This window comes from Lithobates pipiens, unplaced genomic scaffold, assembly GCF_037356315.1.
Source record: "Lithobates pipiens isolate NorthernLeopardFrog02 unplaced genomic scaffold, aLitPip1_a1.2 Scaffold_23, whole genome shotgun sequence".
NCBI classification, from domain to species: Eukaryota; Metazoa; Chordata; class Amphibia; order Anura; family Ranidae; genus Lithobates; species Lithobates pipiens.
The window spans coordinates 47,697,505-47,716,322 of NW_027507785.1; the positions used below are offsets into that span (position 1 = coordinate 47,697,505).

The 18,818-nt window shown below is 52.0% G+C and overlaps 2 protein-coding genes across 2 annotated transcripts in view; one reads left to right on the forward strand and one right to left on the reverse strand.

Annotated features, from left to right (window-relative positions):
- The window catches only part of RNF123 (ring finger protein 123), a gene marked incomplete at its 5' end in the record, with an annotated part of 258,140 nt that overhangs the window by 118,839 nt on the left and 120,483 nt on the right, over positions 1–18,818 (reverse strand).
- Positions 1–18,818, forward strand: part of IP6K1 (inositol hexakisphosphate kinase 1) — a 36,085-nt gene that overhangs the window by 486 nt on the left and 16,781 nt on the right. The window contains exon 2 of the mRNA XM_077451554.1: positions 18,246–18,587. Coding sequence (XP_077307680.1) covers positions 18,365–18,587 — 223 coding nt within the window. The 5' untranslated portion in view covers positions 18,246–18,364. The remainder of the gene's footprint in view (positions 1–18,245; positions 18,588–18,818) is intronic.

Below are 18,818 nucleotides of genomic sequence, written 5' to 3' on the forward strand. Positions count from 1 at the left end.
GAGGGGACTGAGGCACATGGAGGTGGGGTCACTGGGGGAGGGGACTGAGGCACTGGGGGAGGGGACTGAGGCACTGGGGGAGGGGACTGAGGCACATGGAGGAGGGGTCACCGGGGGAGGGGACTGAGGCACATGGAGGAGGGGTCACCGGGGGAGGGGACTGAGGCACACGGAGGAGGGGTCACCGGGGGAGGGGACTGAGGCACATGGAGGAGGGGTCACCGGGGGAGGGGACTGAGGCACATGGAGGAGGGGTCACCGGGGGAGGGGACTGAGGCACATGGAGGAGGGGTCACCGGGGGAGTGGACTGAGGCACATGGAGGAGGGGTCACCGGGGGAGTGGACTGAGGCACATGGAGGAGGGGTCACCGGGGGAGGGGACTGAGGCACTTGGAGGAGGGGTCACCGGGGGAGGGGACTGAGGCACTTGGAGGAGGGGTCACTGGGGGAGGGGACTGAGGCACTTGGAGGAGGGGTCACCGGGGGAGGGGACTGAGGCACATGGAGGAGGGGTCACCGGGGGAGGGGACTGAGGCACATGGAGGAGGGGTCACCGGGGGAGGGGACTGAGGCACATGGAGGAGGGGTCACTGGAGGAGGGGTCACTGGGGGAGGGGACTGAGGCACTTGGGGGAATGGACTGAGGCACATGGAGGAGGGGTCACCGGGGGAGTGGACTGAGGCACATGGAGGAGGGGTCACTGGGGGAGTGGACTGAGGCACATGGAGGAGGGGTCACTGGGGGAGGGGACTGAGGCACTTGGGGGAATGGACTGAGGCACATGGAGGAGGGGTCATTGGGGGAGGGGAATGAGGCACATGAAGGAGGGGTCATTGGGGGAGGGGACTGAGGCACTTGGGGGAGGGGACTGAGGCACTTGGGGGAGGGGACTGAGGCACATGAAGGAGGGGACTAAGACATGAGGGAGGGGTCATTTGGGATGGGACTGAGGCACATGAAGGAGGGGTCATTGAAGGAGGGGTGGCGAAGCATGGAGGAGGCGGAGTCACTGGAGGGGGACTGAGACAAATGAGGAAGGGGTCATTGGGGGAGGTGACTATGGCACATGGAGGAGGGGACATGGGGGGGATGGTCAATAGAGTGGGGAGGAGACTGAGACATGGAGGAGGGGTCATTGAAGGGACTGAGACACATGGAGGAGCTATTGGAGGGAGGAGGGGTCACGGGCGGGGACTGAGGCACATGGAGGGGGACTGAGGCACATGGAGGAGGAGCCATTGGAGGGAGGAGGGGTCACGGGCGGGGACTGAGGCACATGGAGGAGGAGCCATTGGAGCGAGGAGGGGTCACGGGCGGGGACTGAGGCACATGGAGGAGGAGCCATTGGAGCGAGGAGGGGTCACGGGCGGGGACTGAGGCACATGGAGGAGGAGCCATTGGAGCGAGGAGAGGTCACGGGCGGGGACTGAGGCACTTGGAGGGAGGAGGGGTCATTGGAGGGGAGGGGACTGAGGCACATGGAGGGAGGAGGAGACTGAGGCACATGGAGGAGGGGCCAATGGATGGAGGAGGGGTCATTGGAGGGGAGGGGACTGAGGCACATGGAGAAGCCATTGGAGGGAGGAGGGGTCACGGGCGGGGACTGAGGCACTTGGAGGGGTCATTGGAGGGGGAGAGGACTGAGATAAATGAAGGAGGGGTCACTGGAGGGGAGTGGTCAATAGAGGTGGGGAGGGGACTGAGACACATGGAGAGGGGTTTAATAGAAATTGGGAGGGGACTGAGAGAGAAGGGGTTATTTGGGGGGTGGTGGAGACGGAGACACATGGAAGGTGGTTGGGGGGACATTATATGTAAGAGGGGCTAAAGGTGGTAGGAAGAGACTGATCTGGGGAAGGTGGGTGGAGTGTGAGAGGTAAGTTGTCCAGGGAATAATGTTTTTACCATTCTCTGTTGGTCTTCATCATGGTGGGGGGAGGTGTGTGTATAATGTGGGGGGCATCAGAGTGTATGCTGTGGGTGGTCTCCTAGTATCAGGGGTCAGTGGGGTCCTTCTCAGTGACGCCCCCTCATGGTGTGGTGATCTCTGTAAGTCAATGAATCTCCCTTCTAGTCCTGCTGGGCCTTTTTTCTCACACTTTTTGTTTACAAGTTGAGATACATTTTATTTATTTATTTTTAGCAGAGGCCCCTAGAGAATAAAATGGTGATCCTTGAAACTTGTATGTCACATGGTAATTGCATTTTATTGATTTGTAATAAAAAAAAAAAAAAAAAAAAATACAAGATATTATACAGTATAACCCATTTTTTTAACAATAAAAAATGTTACGCTGAGTAAATAGATGCTTTAAAATTGCGCATGCTCGTGGAATGGCGCCAAACTACGGTACTTAAAAATCTCCATAGGTTACGCTTTTAACATTTTTACAGGCTACCTGCTACAGAGGAGGTCTATTGCTAGAATTATTGCTCTGCCATACCTCACATGTGCGGCGCGAACACCGTTTACATATGTGTGCGCCACTTGCATATGCAGTCGCTTCTACGCGCAAGCACTGAGGGATGGGGGGCGCTTTTTTTTATTTTTTTCCTATTTATTTATTTTTTTGGTCACTTTTTTTTATTCTTATTACAAATAATGTAAACCTCCCTTGTAATAGAAATGAGGGAGGACAGGTCCTCTTTATGGAGAGATCTGGGGACCCCCAATTCTCTCCTCTAAAGATCAAAAAAAAAAATTTGTTTACTTCCACCCTAGACCAGAAGTGATGTCATGCCATCGCTCCGGTCCTCCCAGATCAGTGATGGCGAACCTTGGCACTCCAGATGTTTTGGAACTACATTTCCCATGATGCTCATCCACTCTGCAGTGTAGTGGAGCATCATGGGAAATGTAGTTCCAAAACATCTGGGGTGCCAAGGTTCGCCATCACTGTCCTAGATCATAGAGGTGATCAGAGATGATCTGGTCTCACCTTTGTGATCAGCCATGAGACCGCTCGTATGGTTCTCCTGGCTTGTTGGGAAGTCCAAGAAACACCAGCAAGCTGAGGGGGTGATGGAAAAGCCCCCCCCCCCCGCTTCGAAGAGTTATCCAGCTGCTAATTAGTCGCTTGGATCGCTTTTATGAGAGAGAATAACCGGATAAAAAAAATACCAGTGTTATAGTTAATGATTGTAACCATACCCCGGTAAACCACTTCAGTCACTGTGACTGATCACCAATACAGAAAAATTTAAATGTTAAGTTCATTTAAAGATGCTAAGACAAACCGGGCGGATTCTGCTTGCTCAGCACTGTCACATGGATGGCGCTGACCAATCAGAATCCATCTGGGTCTGTCTTTGCAGCACTGGACAGAAAGGAAGTGACAGGGATTTCAAATCATCGGAGCTGTGGAGCGGCTTGCGGCAGCCCTGACCCCACTCCAGTTCACGGGAGGTAAGTAGAGCGGGGATCGTGTCCGGTCTGTAAAGGTGACCTAACACTCCGCACCACTGTGACTTCTCATGTGACTTACTTACCCCCCCCCCCCCCGTCCATCAATGAGCCTTCCCCCTCCCCGCCGTCCATCAATGAGCCTTCCCCCTCCCCGCCGTCCATCAATGAGCCTTCCCCCTCCCCGCCGTCCATCAATGAGCCTTCCCCCCTCCCCGCCGTCCATCAATGAGCCTTCCCCCCTCCCCGCCGTCCATCAATGAGCCTTCCCCCCTCCCCGCCGTCCATCAATGAGCCTTCCCCCCTCCCCGCCGTCCATCAATGAGCCTTCCCCCCTCCCCGCCGTCCATCAATGAGCCTTCCCCCTCCCCGCCGTCCATCAATGAGCCTTCCCCCTCCCCGCCGTCCATCAATGAGCCTTCCCCCCTCCCCGCCGTCCATCCAATGAGCCTTCCCCCTCCCCGCCGTCCATCAATGAGCCTTCCCCCCTCCCCGCCGTCCATCAATGAGCCTTCCCCCCTCCCCGCCGTCCATCAATGAGCCTTCCCCCCTCCCCGCCGTCCATCAATGAGCCTTCCCCCTCCCCGCCGTCCATCAATGAGCCTTCCGCCGTCCATCAATGAGCCTTCCTCCCCCCCCCCCCCCGCCGTCCATCAATGAGCCTCCCCCCCCCTCCCCGCCGTCCATCAATGAGCCTCCCCCCCCCCCCCGCCGTCCATCAATGAGCCTTCCCCCCCTCCCCGCCGTCCATCAATGAGCCTTCCCCCCTCCCCGCCGTCCATCAATGAGCCTTCCCCCTCCCGCCGTCCATCAATGAGCCTTCCCCCCTCCCCGCCGTCCATCAATGAGCCTTCCCCCCTCCCCGCCGTCCATCAATGAGCCTTCCCCTCCCCCCCGTCCATCAATGAGCCTTCCCCCTCCCCGCCGTCCATCAATGAGCCTTCCCCCTCCCCGCCGTCCATCAATGAGCCTTCCCCCCTCCCCGCCGTCCATCAATGAGCCTTCCCCCTCCCCGCCGTCCATCAATGAGCCTTCCCCCCTCCCCGCCGTCCATCAATGAGCCTTCCCCCTCCCCGCCGTCCATCAATGAGCCTTCCCCCTCCCCGCCGTCCATCAATGAGCCTTCCGCCGTCCATCAATGAGCCTTCCTCCCCCCCCCCCCCCCGCCGTCCATCAATGAGCCTCCCCCCCCCCTCCCCGCCGTCCATCAATGAGCCTCCCCCCCCTCCCCCGCGTCCATCAATGAGCCTCCCCCCCCCTCCCAGCCGTCCATCAATGAGCCTTCCCCCCCTCCCCGCCGTCCATCAATGAGCCTCCCCCCCCCCCTCCCCGCCATCCATCAATGAGCCTTCCTCCCCCCCCACCGTCCATCCATTACCCCTCCCCCCCCCTCCCCGCCGTCCATCAATGAGCCTCCCCCCCCCCCTCCCCGCCGTCCATCAATGAGCTCCCCCCCCCCCTCCCCGCCGTCCATCAATGAGCCTCCCCCCCCTCCCCGCCGTCCATCCAATGAGCCTTCCCCTCCCCGCCGTCCATCAATGAGCCGCCCCCTTCCCCGCCGTCCATCAATGAGCCTTGCCTCCCCCCCCCCCTCCCGCCGTCCATCAATGAGCCTCCCCGCCGTCCATCAATGAGCCTCCCCTCCCGCCGTCCATCAATGAGCCTCCCCCCCCCTCCCCGCCGTCCATCAATGAGCCTTCCCCGCCGTCCATCAATGAGCCTTCCCCTCCCCACCCCCCCTCTCCATCAATGAGCCTTCCCCCTCCCCACCCCCCCTCTCCATCAATGAGCCTTCCTCCTTCCCCCCCCCCCTCTCCATCAATGAGCCTTCCCCCCCCCTCTCCATCAATGAGCCTTCCTGCCCCCTCCTCCATGAGGGGCCCCCCCTTTCTCACCCTCCATCAATGAGCCTCCCCTGCCTTCCCCCCCTCCCCACCCTCCATCAAGGTGGGGGAGGGAAGGTTGGCCTGTGTCCGATCCAATAAAAGAGCTACTGGAGCTCCTATTGCTGAAAAAGTGAATGTTGGTTCTGATAGAAAGGTGTCGGAACAAACCGAGCATTACAATTTGTTGTGTGTGGGGCTGGGTAGGGGGCAGAGAGGTCAGGATGACTACGCTGACCGGTGTCCACAGCCAAAAGCACCTACAATGGGCATGTGAGCATCAGAACTTGGACCACGTTGCAATGGAAGAAGGTGGCCTGGTCTGATGGATCGCATTTTCTATGGCACCAGGATGGGAGGAAGACAAAGCCGGTGGAGGCAGCGGGATGCTTTGGACAATGTTCTGCTGGGAAGCCATGGGTCCTGCCACTCATGGGTCCTGCCACTCATGGGTCCTGCCACTCATGGGTCCTGCACTCATGGGTCCTGCCACTCATGGGTCCTGCCACTCATGGGTCCTGCCAATCATGTGGATGTTACTTTTGGGAGAGAGAGAACTGAACACAAATTCTGATCCTCAGGGCAAATTTTCTCTACACGGCAGGGACATTGTGACCTGTCCTGATGGTAGGCAGTTCTCCATGGTGAACTGTCTCGGTGATTGGCACAGATCCCGGTGGAATGTTAGACGAGGCGGCTCCCTCTACCTGTAACCGGCACCAGGACACTGAATAATTCAGAGAGAACTCGGCTGCGTTTTTCCATCTGTATCCGGCTGATGTGTTCACCCCGGGCAGCAGGTACTCTGTCCTATACATACTGTGTACAGCTCCTTCCTGGTCCTCTATTAAGCCTCCCATTCCACTATGGTATCCGTATCCCTTTCTGTTGTACCCCAACTCCCCATACTGTTATTGTACCCACCCCCGTCTTATACTCAATCCCTCTGTCCCTTTATTGTAACCCCTTCCCTCATTTTACTCTTATAGTACCCCATTCCTCTTTCTGCCCTTTTCCATTTTTATCCCCAATCTCCCTCTGTCTGTTTTTGTTGTACTCCCATCACCCTCATCCTAGTATTGTACCCCAATATGTCCCTTTTTTATTAGTCCCTTCACAATATTGTACCCTTCTTTCCAGTATTACACCCCAATCCTCCCTCTGTCCCTTGTTGTCTTCCTCATTCTAATGTACCTTCAGCCTTTCCTCTGTCCCACTATTGTATTCCAGTCTCTCATTGGTTCCCCTGTTGTACTCCAATCCCCCTTCTGCCCCTTTCTTGTATTCCTATCGTCCCCCATCCTAGTATTTGTACCCCAATCTATTCCTTTATTCCCTCCAACACACTATTCTACCAAAGTGCCCTTCCCCCCCTTGTTCAACTATTGTACCCCAACATCTCCCCCAATTCCTACTATTGTATCCCAGTCCTCCAACCCCCCCCCCCCTGTTTCTTTTAGTTGAACCCCACACATCCGCATTCAGCTATTGTACTCTCCAGTTTTCCCTCTGCCCTACTATTGTATTACTCCTGTCACCTCCCCTCCTAGTATTGTAGCCCAGTTTATTATTCCCTCCAACACAGTATTCTACCAAAGTTCCCCCCTTGTTCCACTAGTGTACCCCAACATCTCTCCCAATTCCTGCTATTGTATCCCAGTCCCCCATGTGTCCTCTGTTTGTACCCCAATTCTCCCTCTGTACCATTTTTTTTATTGGACTCCTGTCAACCTCATTCTAGTATTGTACCCCAATCTGTTGCTTTATTATTCTCTCTAACACACTAGTCTACCCCATTCCCCCTTCTGCCTTGTTCCATTATTGTACCCCAACATCTCCCCCACTTCCTGCTATTGTATCACAGTCACCCCCCCCCCCTCCAATCGCCCTCTGTTACATTTTTGTTGTGCCCCAAACATCCTAATCCCTGTATTATACCGCAAGTCTTCCCTCTGCCCTACTGTTGTACCCCAGTTCCCCTCTCTATCCATTTGTTGAACCCCCCCCCCCCATCCATCTATTTTACCCCAATCTCCTTTTATCTCACTATTGTACCTCCAGTCTTCCCTCTGTCCCTCTTGTAACCCCAGTCACACTTTTGTTCCTCAGTTGTACCCCAATCCCCTTTCTGTCCCTAAATTGTACCCCAAATTTCCTCATCCTAATGTTGTACCCCCAGTCTATTCCTGTATTGTACCTAAGATACGCATCTGTTGTACCCCAAACTTCTCTTTCTATTGTAGGCCAATCACTCCTCTGTCCTTTGTCGTGCCCTCAACCTTCCTCTATCCCAGTACGATACCTCCCATTTCCCTCTCAGTCCTTTGGGATATCCCAATCTGCCTAATCCCACTATTGTACCCCCAGTCTTCCCCCTGTCTCTCTATTGTACCATAATCCCTTTTTGCTTCTTTATTGTACCCCCAGTCTTCCCTCTGTCCCACTATTGTACCCCAATCCCATTCTATTCCTTTATTGTACCCCCAGCCTTCTCTGTCCCACTATTGTACCCCCAGTCTTCTCTCTGTCCTAATATATTGTACCCCAATTCCTTTCTGTCTCTTTATTGTACCCCCCTTGTCTTCCCTCTTTTTCTGTATTGTATCCCAGTCTCGCCTCCCATTTATCTATTGTCCCTCAGTCCCCGCTCTGTTCCAGCCACTCCCATACACCTTTTCCTATTCTAGTGCCCTCCATGCTGGTATTGGGATCCTATAAGCAGTCGTGTGATTGGCTAGTTGTAATTTTGGTGCTATCGGTTTTGGTTCTTGTACACATGATGCATTACTGGTCTGGTTCTATCTATATGAAATTTTAGGAGAGGACCAAGGTGGGTCACTGTTCCCCCTTGCTGCTCCCAGATTGCTGGATTTTGGATTGTAGTTCCTCAGCAGATAGAGGTGTGCAGGTTCCCAGAGCTGTACGGTGTTCGCGTGCAGACTGCCTTCCTCGCAGCATGACTGCCATGGCCACCCAGCTGGCAGTCACACACAGTCTGCGTCATATAAATATTGTTGATCTCTTTTGCGTTTGCTGTGGCAAGAAGTTCAGTCATGTACACAGAGCAAAGGAAACCATTCCCAGCTGTTCTGCTGATAAGGCGCTCTGTCAGCAATGTGTACAATAGTCTCCAGCAGTGTTCTGCGGTCAGCACAGGGTTAAACCTCCTTCCTCTTGGAGAGGTTTTGCTTTTGTGCTCCATCGCACCTTTTTCCTCTGCCGCCATCTCCTCATACCTGTGCCAATGTGATTTTTTATTTTTTTATTTTTTTTTAGTAGTCGATTGAGCAGCCACTGCCACTTTTTTTATGAAAATACTAGTTGCCTTCTCTCTCTCTCTCCTCTGTCAGTGCTTTTCTGGGCCCCTGCCAAAGAGCAAGTACACCAATCAGGAGTTCTGCCTTCACTTTCTGCATGCTAGTTCCAGGTCTGTGAGTCAGAAGGGATAGAAACCAGAGGATCAACTTGGCAAGGTTATAAGGTGTATTCCAATGTGACAGTGTCCTGACTGTAGTAAAACACACCAGCTATGGCACACTTATGCTATCGGGCTATATGACAGAGTCCATGGGGGGGGGGCGGGGGTCATCAGTCAGGAGTCATAGGTGCTTGTCAGTTGTCGGGTGGTCAATCTGGCATTTGTTGTGGAACCATTGTGAGAAGTCATAAAGATGGCGGTGCAGGTTGAGTGGTTTGAGGGCTTGAAATGTTGGGGATTGATATGTAGCTGATTTGGGTGGTCACAGGTCTGGCATGGCAGGTTGGAGGTGGTATGCATTTTGTATGGGTAGTCATGGGTCAGGTGGTGGGAATTGTACATCTGGTTAAGGTGGTCACGGGTCTGGCAGTATGGGTCAGGGTGTGCATCACAGTGATTGGGTGGTTATGTGGTCTTTGTGGCACAGATCGGGAGAATTAATGCACAGTTGGTATGTGTAAGGATGTCTAAGGTGGGGCAGATAGGGGGTTGGGTATGCAACTGTTTCAGGTGGTGTGGTGTTTGGGAGCTGCATGCTGGTGGCCAAAAATCAGGTGGGTCTGGTGGTCTGTGTAGTACAGCTGGTTCAGATGGTCATGGGTCTGGTGGTTCAGGCCAGGGAGTTGTACAATTGGTAGTGATGGTCATGGGGCTGGAGGTAAAGATTGGGGGGTTGTTGATGTACAGTTGGTAGGGATGCTCATGGGTCTGGAGGTACAGATTGTGGTGGGCGGGGGGGCTCTATGTACAAGGGGTGGTCATGGGTCTGGAGGTATGGATTAGGGGGTTGGTGTACAGTTGGTAGGGGCTGCCAGGGGGAGGTGGTACAGATTTGTTATACAGCGTATGGCCGTATGCACTCTGTACATAGTAAGGTTCATAGCACAGGATGCTTCCTGGTCTCCTTTAGTTGCTAAAAGACCTGTTGTGTCCCAGAAGCCGCATATTTCCTGCCCAATAACAGACAGGAAACTGCGGTCCGGCTGTGCAATGGTCTCCTCCTGGTTATACATTGTACTCTGCCCGGAGACCTGCGGGCTCATTTCATTCATCTCCTGGGTAAGAGCAATGACATCAAATATTCCTTCTGTTTATTCCTTCTTCTGGTGTCTGGGGAATCTCTGGTCCTGTATGTGGCTGGTGGGTGATGGGCAGGCTGTGTGTATGTGAAGGACGATCGTGTCTTATCAGCGGCCTATTATTAGATCCCTCCATGTGCTGCGCGCTCTGTGTGTTCTCACCGCCGCCTTATAAATGTGTACATACCCAGGCCTGCTATTACACAGACCTACACAGAGGTCACAGAGAATGAAGCCTCGCTGTATACACTGACAGCTGCTCTCCTGCCCTGCATTAAATCTGACACCGGGGTGCAATTCCTGCATTACACACGCCGTGAGGGTGCAAGTTTTGCAATACACCTGCTGATGGAAAGCATTTTCTTCATTACACCTGAGAATAGAGTGCATGTCATGCATCACACCTGGCAACAAGGTGCAGTTCTTGCATTACACCCCCGAAAATGGGGTGGAATTTTTGCAATACACCTGCCAATGCAAAGCATTTTCTTCATTAGAATAGAGTGCAACCGGGTGCAATTCTTGCTTTACACCTGCTGACAGAGCGCATTTTGTGCATTACGCCTGATATTGGGGGTGCAATTTCTGCATTACGCCTGACAATGGAAAGCATTTTTCTTCATTACGCCTAAAAACAAAGCGCATCACCTGCATTACATCTGATAATCAAGTGCATTTCCTGCATCACAGCTGCTGACAGACTGCATTCTTCTGGGTCTTTTATGTACCAACAACAAATGCTTTACAATTAATTGTTTACTTTAAATGTCCCTTCATTTAAAATGTAATAAATTAATAAAAGTGTGTGTGTGTGTGTGTGTGTGTGTGTGTGTGTGTGTGTGTGTGTGTGTGTGTGTGTGTATATATGTATACGCACGCACACGTTGTCAGCGGTATGTATTCCACATCATGCAGTGGCTGTGAAATTTTTATCACATAACATCAATGAGATTTTATGCACTCCAGACGCAGGTCAGCACAGATCAGACGGTGAGCAGATGGTAGAGGTCATCCTGTCTGATTTAAAGGTCACCTCTCTGCAGCTCACAAGGATGGATGGATGGATGAGTTCCTCTCCAGTGGGTCTGATGGTACAAAGGAGGAGGAGCTGTGGGCAACCAGTGTACCGGGGGGGGGGGCTGAAGAACTAAACTCCCAGCATGCTGGGTGCTATAAGAAGCAGTTTATTAATGTATGTATTGTCTGTAGTAGTGCATGCTGGGAGCGGCCCCTCTTTATCTACAACCTCATTGGCTGTCACTAGCAGTATATACACCCTTGACTGGAACATTTAACAGCTTTCAAAAAGTAGGCTTTTCCGGCATTATAATAAATAATATAATAAGGCATTAATGTGGAACTTCACTTACTAAGTCAACACTGACCATTTTTAATCCTTATGCTGCTAGCATCGGTAAATGGAGAGAAAGGGAGATATATTTATATATAATTTTTTTTTTTTTTTTACATTTCTTTGGTTACTTCCTGGTTTCTTTCCTAGGCAGACAATGCCATACATGCCAGAAGTCTTCATTGGGGATGAGGATCTTTCTCATAGGGATGCACCGAAATTTCGGCCGCCGAAACATATCGGCCGAAAATGCCCTTTTTCGGCAATTTGCCAAAAGGACAAAAGGCCGATAATTGAGCCGAAAATGGGGCAGGGCCTGGGTGGGGGCGGAGCACCGCCCCTGGTGCCACCCATCATGGGAGATCTATAATGCAGGAGAGCCGCCTCCGCCGTGTGTGTTCCGGCGCGCGATGGGGGAACACACAGCTATTGAAATTAAAGCTGTGATGTTCCCGGCGCTCTATTGAACCAGACGGCGGAGGCGGCTCTCCTCTCTCTTCGTGCCATCACTGGCTGCACGGGGGCCGTCATCGCTGGCTGCACGGGGGACAACACACTTATCTCTTTTATCATGCCGCCAGTCTCTGACCACCTCCTGTACCGTGCCGCCAGTCTCTGACCACCTCCTGTATTAAAATATTTTTAAAAACAGTCATTTTCGGTATCTGTGCTGTTTCGGTATCGGTTTCGGCACCAAAAAACCCATTCCGTGCATCCCTACTTTCTCAGCTAGGCACACTCGCCTGCCTGATGCTACATAAATCATCTGCCCTTATTCAAGATGGGGAAAAAAGGGGTGGGAAAAACACTGCGCTAAGGCCAAAAAGGAGGGGGAAAAAAGTCAGCTGCTGACACTCAAACAAACAAAGCGAAATTAAAATATACAAAAAATAGTGTAGCGCTAGTAAATAGATCAGTGTAAAAAATCTGTGACTAAGTAAAAGGAATCGCAATAAAGCTCAACAGCACACTAAGGGCCGGTTCACACAGCGGGCGATGCGAGGCGACACGACTCGCCTCGCCTCGCTCCCGCAAGTCGCCCCCGTTCTGTACAATGGAACCGTTCTGAGAGGAGCGACTCGAGTCGCTCCGACTCAGAAAAAAGGTTCCTGTACTACTTTTGGGCGACCTCGGGGCGACTTGCATTGACTTCTATACAGAAGTCATCTGCAAGTCGCTGCTGAGGTCGCTGCAGGTCGCGGCGAGGCAAGTCGGAGACGCCTCGCCTCGCCTGCAGTGTGAACCGGCCCTAAAGCCTCATACACACTATCAGATTTTCTGCTGAGTTTTTCCTTCAGAATTACCAAAACCATAGAATATGAGTCAAACATTAGGAGTTTCAATTTGTATGCAATCAGGCAGGCCCTTCTACTACATGGTTTTGGTAAATCTGATGACAAAATCAGCAGACAATCTGATAGTGTGTATGGGGCTTAAGTATTTTAAATGACGAAGATACGTAAATCCTAATATAATATAATATAATATAATATAATATAATATAATATAATATAATATAATATATATATAATATATATATATATATATACACTGGAGAAATCGTAAAAAGTGTCCCAATGTTTAATCCACATATGTTAGATGGTGAAGTTTCAATGACTTTGGAGTTTGGAGACGCACTTTCCATATCAGGAGTTCCAGCTGACCGCGGAGCCTTGAGATGATACAGTGATGACCCACCACCAGGACCTCAACAGTCAGATGTTGTGCATTTAGATCTGGTCCTGGTGGTGGGTCATCACTGTATCATCTCAAGGCTCCGCGGTCAGCTGGAACTCCTGATATGGAAAGTGCGTCTCCAAACTCCAAGAGGTCAAGCACTTTACTGCTATAGGTCGGCTGGCATCTGGTGTTCAGCTCTGTGCGCTCTCTCGGCTCTGTGCGCGCTCTCGGCTCTGTGCGCTCTTTACTCTCCCATAGCTGAGAGTGCACAGAGCTGAACAACATCTGATGGAGACAAGTCAGGATTCTAAGCGTTTATGACCGACCCACTGTCATATGACGGGTGTATCCAACTTTTCTGGTAAGAGTACACAACCTTTTCAGAAACTGTTAGTGCTCATGCACACGGACGTTTTAAAAAACTGGCTGCAAAGCTAGCTCCGACACCTGGAAAAATCGGCGTTAAAAACTCAATTTTTACAGCGTTTTGCATTGGCGTTTTTGCTCGTTTTTTTAGCGTTGGCGTTAAGTAGCGTTTTTAAAGAAACACATCTCTTGGCTATAGCACTCAGAAAACAAAGAAAATATGTTGCGCTTTTTGCGCGTTTTCCCGCGATTCACGTTTTTACAGCTCTAGCTCCGCGCCAGGGAACGCACTGGTCCTTGGTTTTTTTTTTTTTTTTTTTTTTTTTTACAGCTTAAAAACGCCTATGCCATTTGCAGCTCAAAAACGCCTAGGTGGGCATGAAGCCATAGACAAACATGGACAGGCCTTTTTAAGCTGCAAAAAAACGCTCAAAAAAGCGCTGTAAAAACGTCCGTGTGCATGAGGCCTTATAACTACCAGACAAGCTGTTGCTCCTGGTTTGATTTGTGTGGCCGTCCATACTGTTCCTGGAAGATCTTCATTGAAACTTCACCATCTAATATATGTGGATTAAACATTGGGACACTTTTTTACGATTTCTCCAGTATATATCGGGATTTATGTATCTTCGTCATTTTAAAATCCTTAGTGTGCTGTTGAGCTTTATTGCTATTCCTTTTACTTAGTCACAGATTTTTTTTACACTGATCCATTTACTAGCGCTACACAATTTTTTATTTTTTTGTATACTTATGCAAGATGACCATGGGCAAAAGTGCTGGGGGGGGGGGGGGGGTGGGTTCTTTAAAGTGCTTTGTCAGCAAAATAAAGCGTGGAGACATGGACGGATTGGGGGGGGGGGGGGTTGCTTTGAATATTAAAATGTTGAATAGCGTCTTTGGTTTGTGGTGCTCAGATGCAGTGTAGTTCCCTTTTAATCGTTAAGGGTGGATGTCTAATGTCTTACTAAAGCTTACATCTCTAAAATGTAACTAAACCCAAGAACAAAAGTGTAACATATACATATACTATACAATGTATGTATATAGTTATTATAACTTTTTATTTGCGGTTTGAATGACTGCGGCTGATTTATTTATTTATTTATTTATTTTATTTCTCCATTCACAGTGGATCTTTTTGCTTTGCGGTCATAGCTTTGTTCAAAACACAGCTGTGGCTCTCAGTCCTATTGGGCTTTAATTGGTGCATTTTTGGAGGGTGGAGCCTGACCTAAAGGGGACTAAAGTTCCTCTTTAACAAAATTCCATGGTGTCCGGCCGTCCCTGTGTGGGACTCATCCCAGGCCATGGTCTTAAGAATCTGATGTCCGCCCAAAGATGTGTCCAGCTGGCGTAGTGGGAGGAGCTATCTGGCTCACACAGCGTTTGGACAATCGGGATGCGTTTCCGAAGCTTAATTTTTTTTATTTATTTTTTTTAAATTTCTTTTTACATTTTTTTTTTTTTTTTTTTTTTTTTTTTTTTTTCTTAATTTAAAAGCCCTGACCATGTACCACTGGTGCCCAAGAAAGGTTGTGAATGACCCAGTGTGATACGCTGGTCATAGTTCCTGGCAGACTTCCTTCCTTCCTTCCTTCCTCCTTCCTTCCTTCCTTCCTTCCTTCCTTCCTTCCTTCCTTCCTTCCTTCCTTCCTTCCTTCCTTCCTTCCTTCCTTCCTTCCTTCCTTCCTTCCTTCCTTCCCTTTTTTTTTTTTTCTTGTCTCAGTATGGTCCAGCCTGATATCAACCAGCTACGATCTGGGAATATCTCAGAATTTCATGTTCTGAATGTCAGTATGCAGCCTTATCGCTCGGCTTTCTCTCTCTTCTCCGAGATTTCTATAAATAGGTTCGGAGAAATCTCTGAGTCGGGAGAAGAGAATGCTTCTAAATTTACCCTCCCAGAGGTGCTGCCAAAAATTCCTCCTCCGTACGGTTCTCCAGTCCTAGGAGGACTTTATGTCTGATCAGTTTCCTGGAGAGTGTATTTTGTTCTGTGCAGTGGATTGTGCAGAGTTGATTGATTGTTGTGGTCTGATGTTGTCACTCTTCGCTCGTGTATGACTGTCTCCTAATTCCTAAAGCAGGTCTCCAGTCTCCAACAACTCCTATAGCATGTTTGGTCTCTAAAGGTCACCTGTATGATGTCTGCGCTCTCTCTTTGGCCGTCTCCGGTAGGAGTGTCGGCTCTCTCTCTTGGCCGCCGCCGGTAGGAGCGTCGGCTCTCTCTCTTTGGCCGCCGCCGGTAGGAGCGTCGGCTCTCTCTTTGGCCGCCGCCGGTAGGAGCGTCGGCTCTCTCTCTTTGGCCGCCGCCGGTAGGAGCGTCGGCTCTCTCTCTTTGGCCGCCGCCGGTAGGAGCGTCGGCTCTCTCTCTTTGGCCGCCGCCGGTAGGAGCGTCGGCTCTCTCTCTTTGGCCGCCGCCGGTAGGAGCGTCGGCTCTCTCTCTCTTTGGCCGCCGCCGGTAGGAGCGTCGGCTCTCTTTTCTTTTGGCCGCCGCCGGTAGGAGCGTCGGCTCTCTCTCTCTTTGGCCGCCGCCGGTAGGAGCGTCGGCTCTCTCTCTCTTTGGCCGCCGCCGGTAGGAGCGTCGGCTCTCTCTCTCTTTGGCCGCCGCCGGTAGGAGCGTCGGCTCTCTCTCTCTTTGGCCGCCGCCGGTAGGAGCGTCGGCTCTCTCTCTTCTTTGGCCGCCCGCCGGTAGGAGCGTCGGCTCTCTCTCTCTTTGGCCGCCGCCGGTAGGAGCGTCGGCTCTCTCTCTCTTTGGCCGCCGCCGGTAGGAGCGTCGGCTCTCTCTCTCTTTGGCCGCCGCCGGTAGGAGCGTCGGCTCTCTCTCTCTTTGGCCGCCGCCGGTTGGAGCGTCGGCTCTCTCTCTCTTGGCCGCCGCCGGTGGAGCGTCGGCTCTCTCTCTCTTTGGCCGCCGCCGGTAGGAGCGTCGGCTCTCTCTCTCTTTGGCCGCCGCCGGTAGGAGCGTCGGCTCTCTCTCTCTTTGGCCGCCGCCGGTAGGAGCGTCGGCTCTCTCTCTCTTTGGCCGCCGCCGGTAGGAGCGTCGGCTCTCTCTCTCTTTGGCCGCCGCCGGTAGGAGCGTCGCTCTCTCTCTCTTTGGCCGCCGCCGGTAGGAGCGTCGGCCTCTCTCTCTCTTTGGCCGTTGCCGGTAGGAGCGTCGGCTCTCTCTCTCTTTGGCGTTGCCGGTAGGAGCGTCGGCTCTCTCTCTCTTTGGCCGCCGCCGGTAGGAGCGTCGGCGCGCTCTCTCTTTGGCCGCCTCCGGTAGGAGGGTCGGCGCGCTCTCTCTTTGCCGCCTCCGCTAGATCAGTTTCCTGGAGAGTGTATTTTGTTCTGTGCAGTGGATTGTGCAGAGTTGATTGATTGTTGTGGTCTGATGTTGTCACTCTTCGCTCGTGTATGACTGTCTCCTAATTCCTAAAAGCATGTCTCCCAGTCTCCAACAACTCCTATAGCATGTTTGGTCTCTAAAGGTCACCTGTATGATGTCTGCGCTCTCTCTTTGGCCGTCGCCGGTAGGAGCGTCGGCTCTCTCTTTTTTGCCCGTCGCCGGTAGGAGCGTCGGCTCTCTCTTTTTGGCCGTCGCCGGTAGGAGCGTCGGCTCTCTCTTTTTGGCCGTCGCCGGTAGGAGCGTCGGCTCTCTCTTTTTGGCCGTCGCCGGTAGGAGCGTCGGCTCTCTCTTTTTGGCCGTCGCCGGTAGGAGCGTCGGCTCTCTCTTTTTGGCCGTCGCCGGTAGGAGCGTCGGCTCTCTCTTTTTGGCCGTCGCCGGTAGGAGCGTCGGCTCTCTCTTTTTGGCCGTCGCCGGTAGGAGCGTCGGCTCTCTCTTTTTGGCCGTCGCCGGTAGGAGCGTCGGCGGCTCTCTCTTTGCCGCCTCCGGTAGGAGCGTCGGCGCGCTCTCTCTTTGGCCGCCGCCGGTAGGAGCGTCGGCGCGCTCTCTCTTTGGCCGCCTCCGGTAGGAGCGTCGCGCGCTCTCTGTTTGGCCGCCTCCGCTAGGAGTGTCGGCGCTTGTCTAAGTATGTGGTTGTGGAGTGGCGGGGGGTGAGGGGTATTGGGTTTTTAGAAAATACGTTTTTCTTCGCTTCGCTTGTACAAAGCCCAGGTTTGCTTTAGCTGCCTTCTATCTACAACCCAGCAGTCTTCCTTTTTTATCCATCCACGAAGCTTTGTGATCCTAGAAATGTTTGTATGAAATCTGCCCATGGTTCCTATCACCTGGATATGGGTGTCCTCCTTTTGATATGCGGGTGATAAATCTTCCCACAATCCTCTGTTTTGTAGATGGATATAAATACTGACTTGATCAAAGCAGATTGCTATTGGGTGGAGTTCACAGGGTTCACAGTAGAGCATCTGACATGAGAACGGGTTCATTTCATTGGAAGAGAACCTGATCCGGCTCGGGGGTTTTGGATTTTCAGTTCGCCGGGTTCACTGATGGGCAATTAGGGAATTTAAGATGAAATCTAATAGTGGGAAGAGCCTGCAGAGTGCCGAGAGATAGAGCCTGCATATCGCAACTGAGCTGCAGATGCTCAGTGCCACGGAGTAGATGGTTCACCTGCTAGAGTCCTGCAATGTCTCCCTCCAAGAAAAGGACCGCCGTGGCCTTCTCGTCTGAACCTCGGGCTTACAGAAGAGGTAAAGGGATGGGTGATCAGGGACTGATGGGATGGCCTAGGTCTGTCAATGCGTTTGGCAACACATGGCAATGCTCTGCTCAGTTGTAGTGCTTGAATCGTGATGTGTAGGCTGAGTAAGAAAAATCCGGGGGCCAGGTGGTAGAATGGGGAAGCCGGAGGTTTTCCTTTGACAATAGGAAAGGCTAATAAAGTCAGTGGTAATGAATTAGATGTATGGGGAGTAAGCACTAATGGGGGGGGGGGGGGAGCACTATGATTGGGTGTATGGGGGGTGAGCACTATGTGTTCCGATGTATGTTTTTAAGTTATTGACTATCACAGCTGCCACTGTCTGTTTATTTCATAAAGTCTTTTCTCTCCTTCCAGATCCGAGGAGTGACTCTGTCCTGAAGGAACTGCCAGCCGCCTTCTTCTGCTCCTCAGTGCTGCTGCCCGGCCCCTGCACTCCTCTCCATGTCCCCTCCCAGCACTGTGCGTGCAACGCAATGTGTGTTTGTCAAACCATGGAAGTGGGGAAGTGCGGCAAGAGCGCGGTGTGCGACAGGGGCCGGGGGGTCCTGCTGGAACCGTTCATCCATCAGGTGGGGGGACACAGCAGTATGATGCGCTATGATGACCACACAGTGTGCAAACCTCTCATTCCTCGGGAGCAGCGCTTCTACGAATCCCTACCGCCTGAAATGAAGGAATTCACACCCGAATATAAAGGTGAAAACCGACCATTTTCTGTGCATTCTGTTTATTTTACACTGTCTCTGTACGCTGATCTCCCCTTCTCCTTTCTCTGCGCACTGATGTCTCCCCTCCTCTATCTCTGGGCACTATCTCCCCTCTTCTCTTGCATACTTGCATAGCTGGTGAGGTTGAAAAAAGACAAGTCCATGAAGTCCAACGTGTGTGTGTGTGTTTTTTTTATTTTATTTTATTTTTTATGTCAGT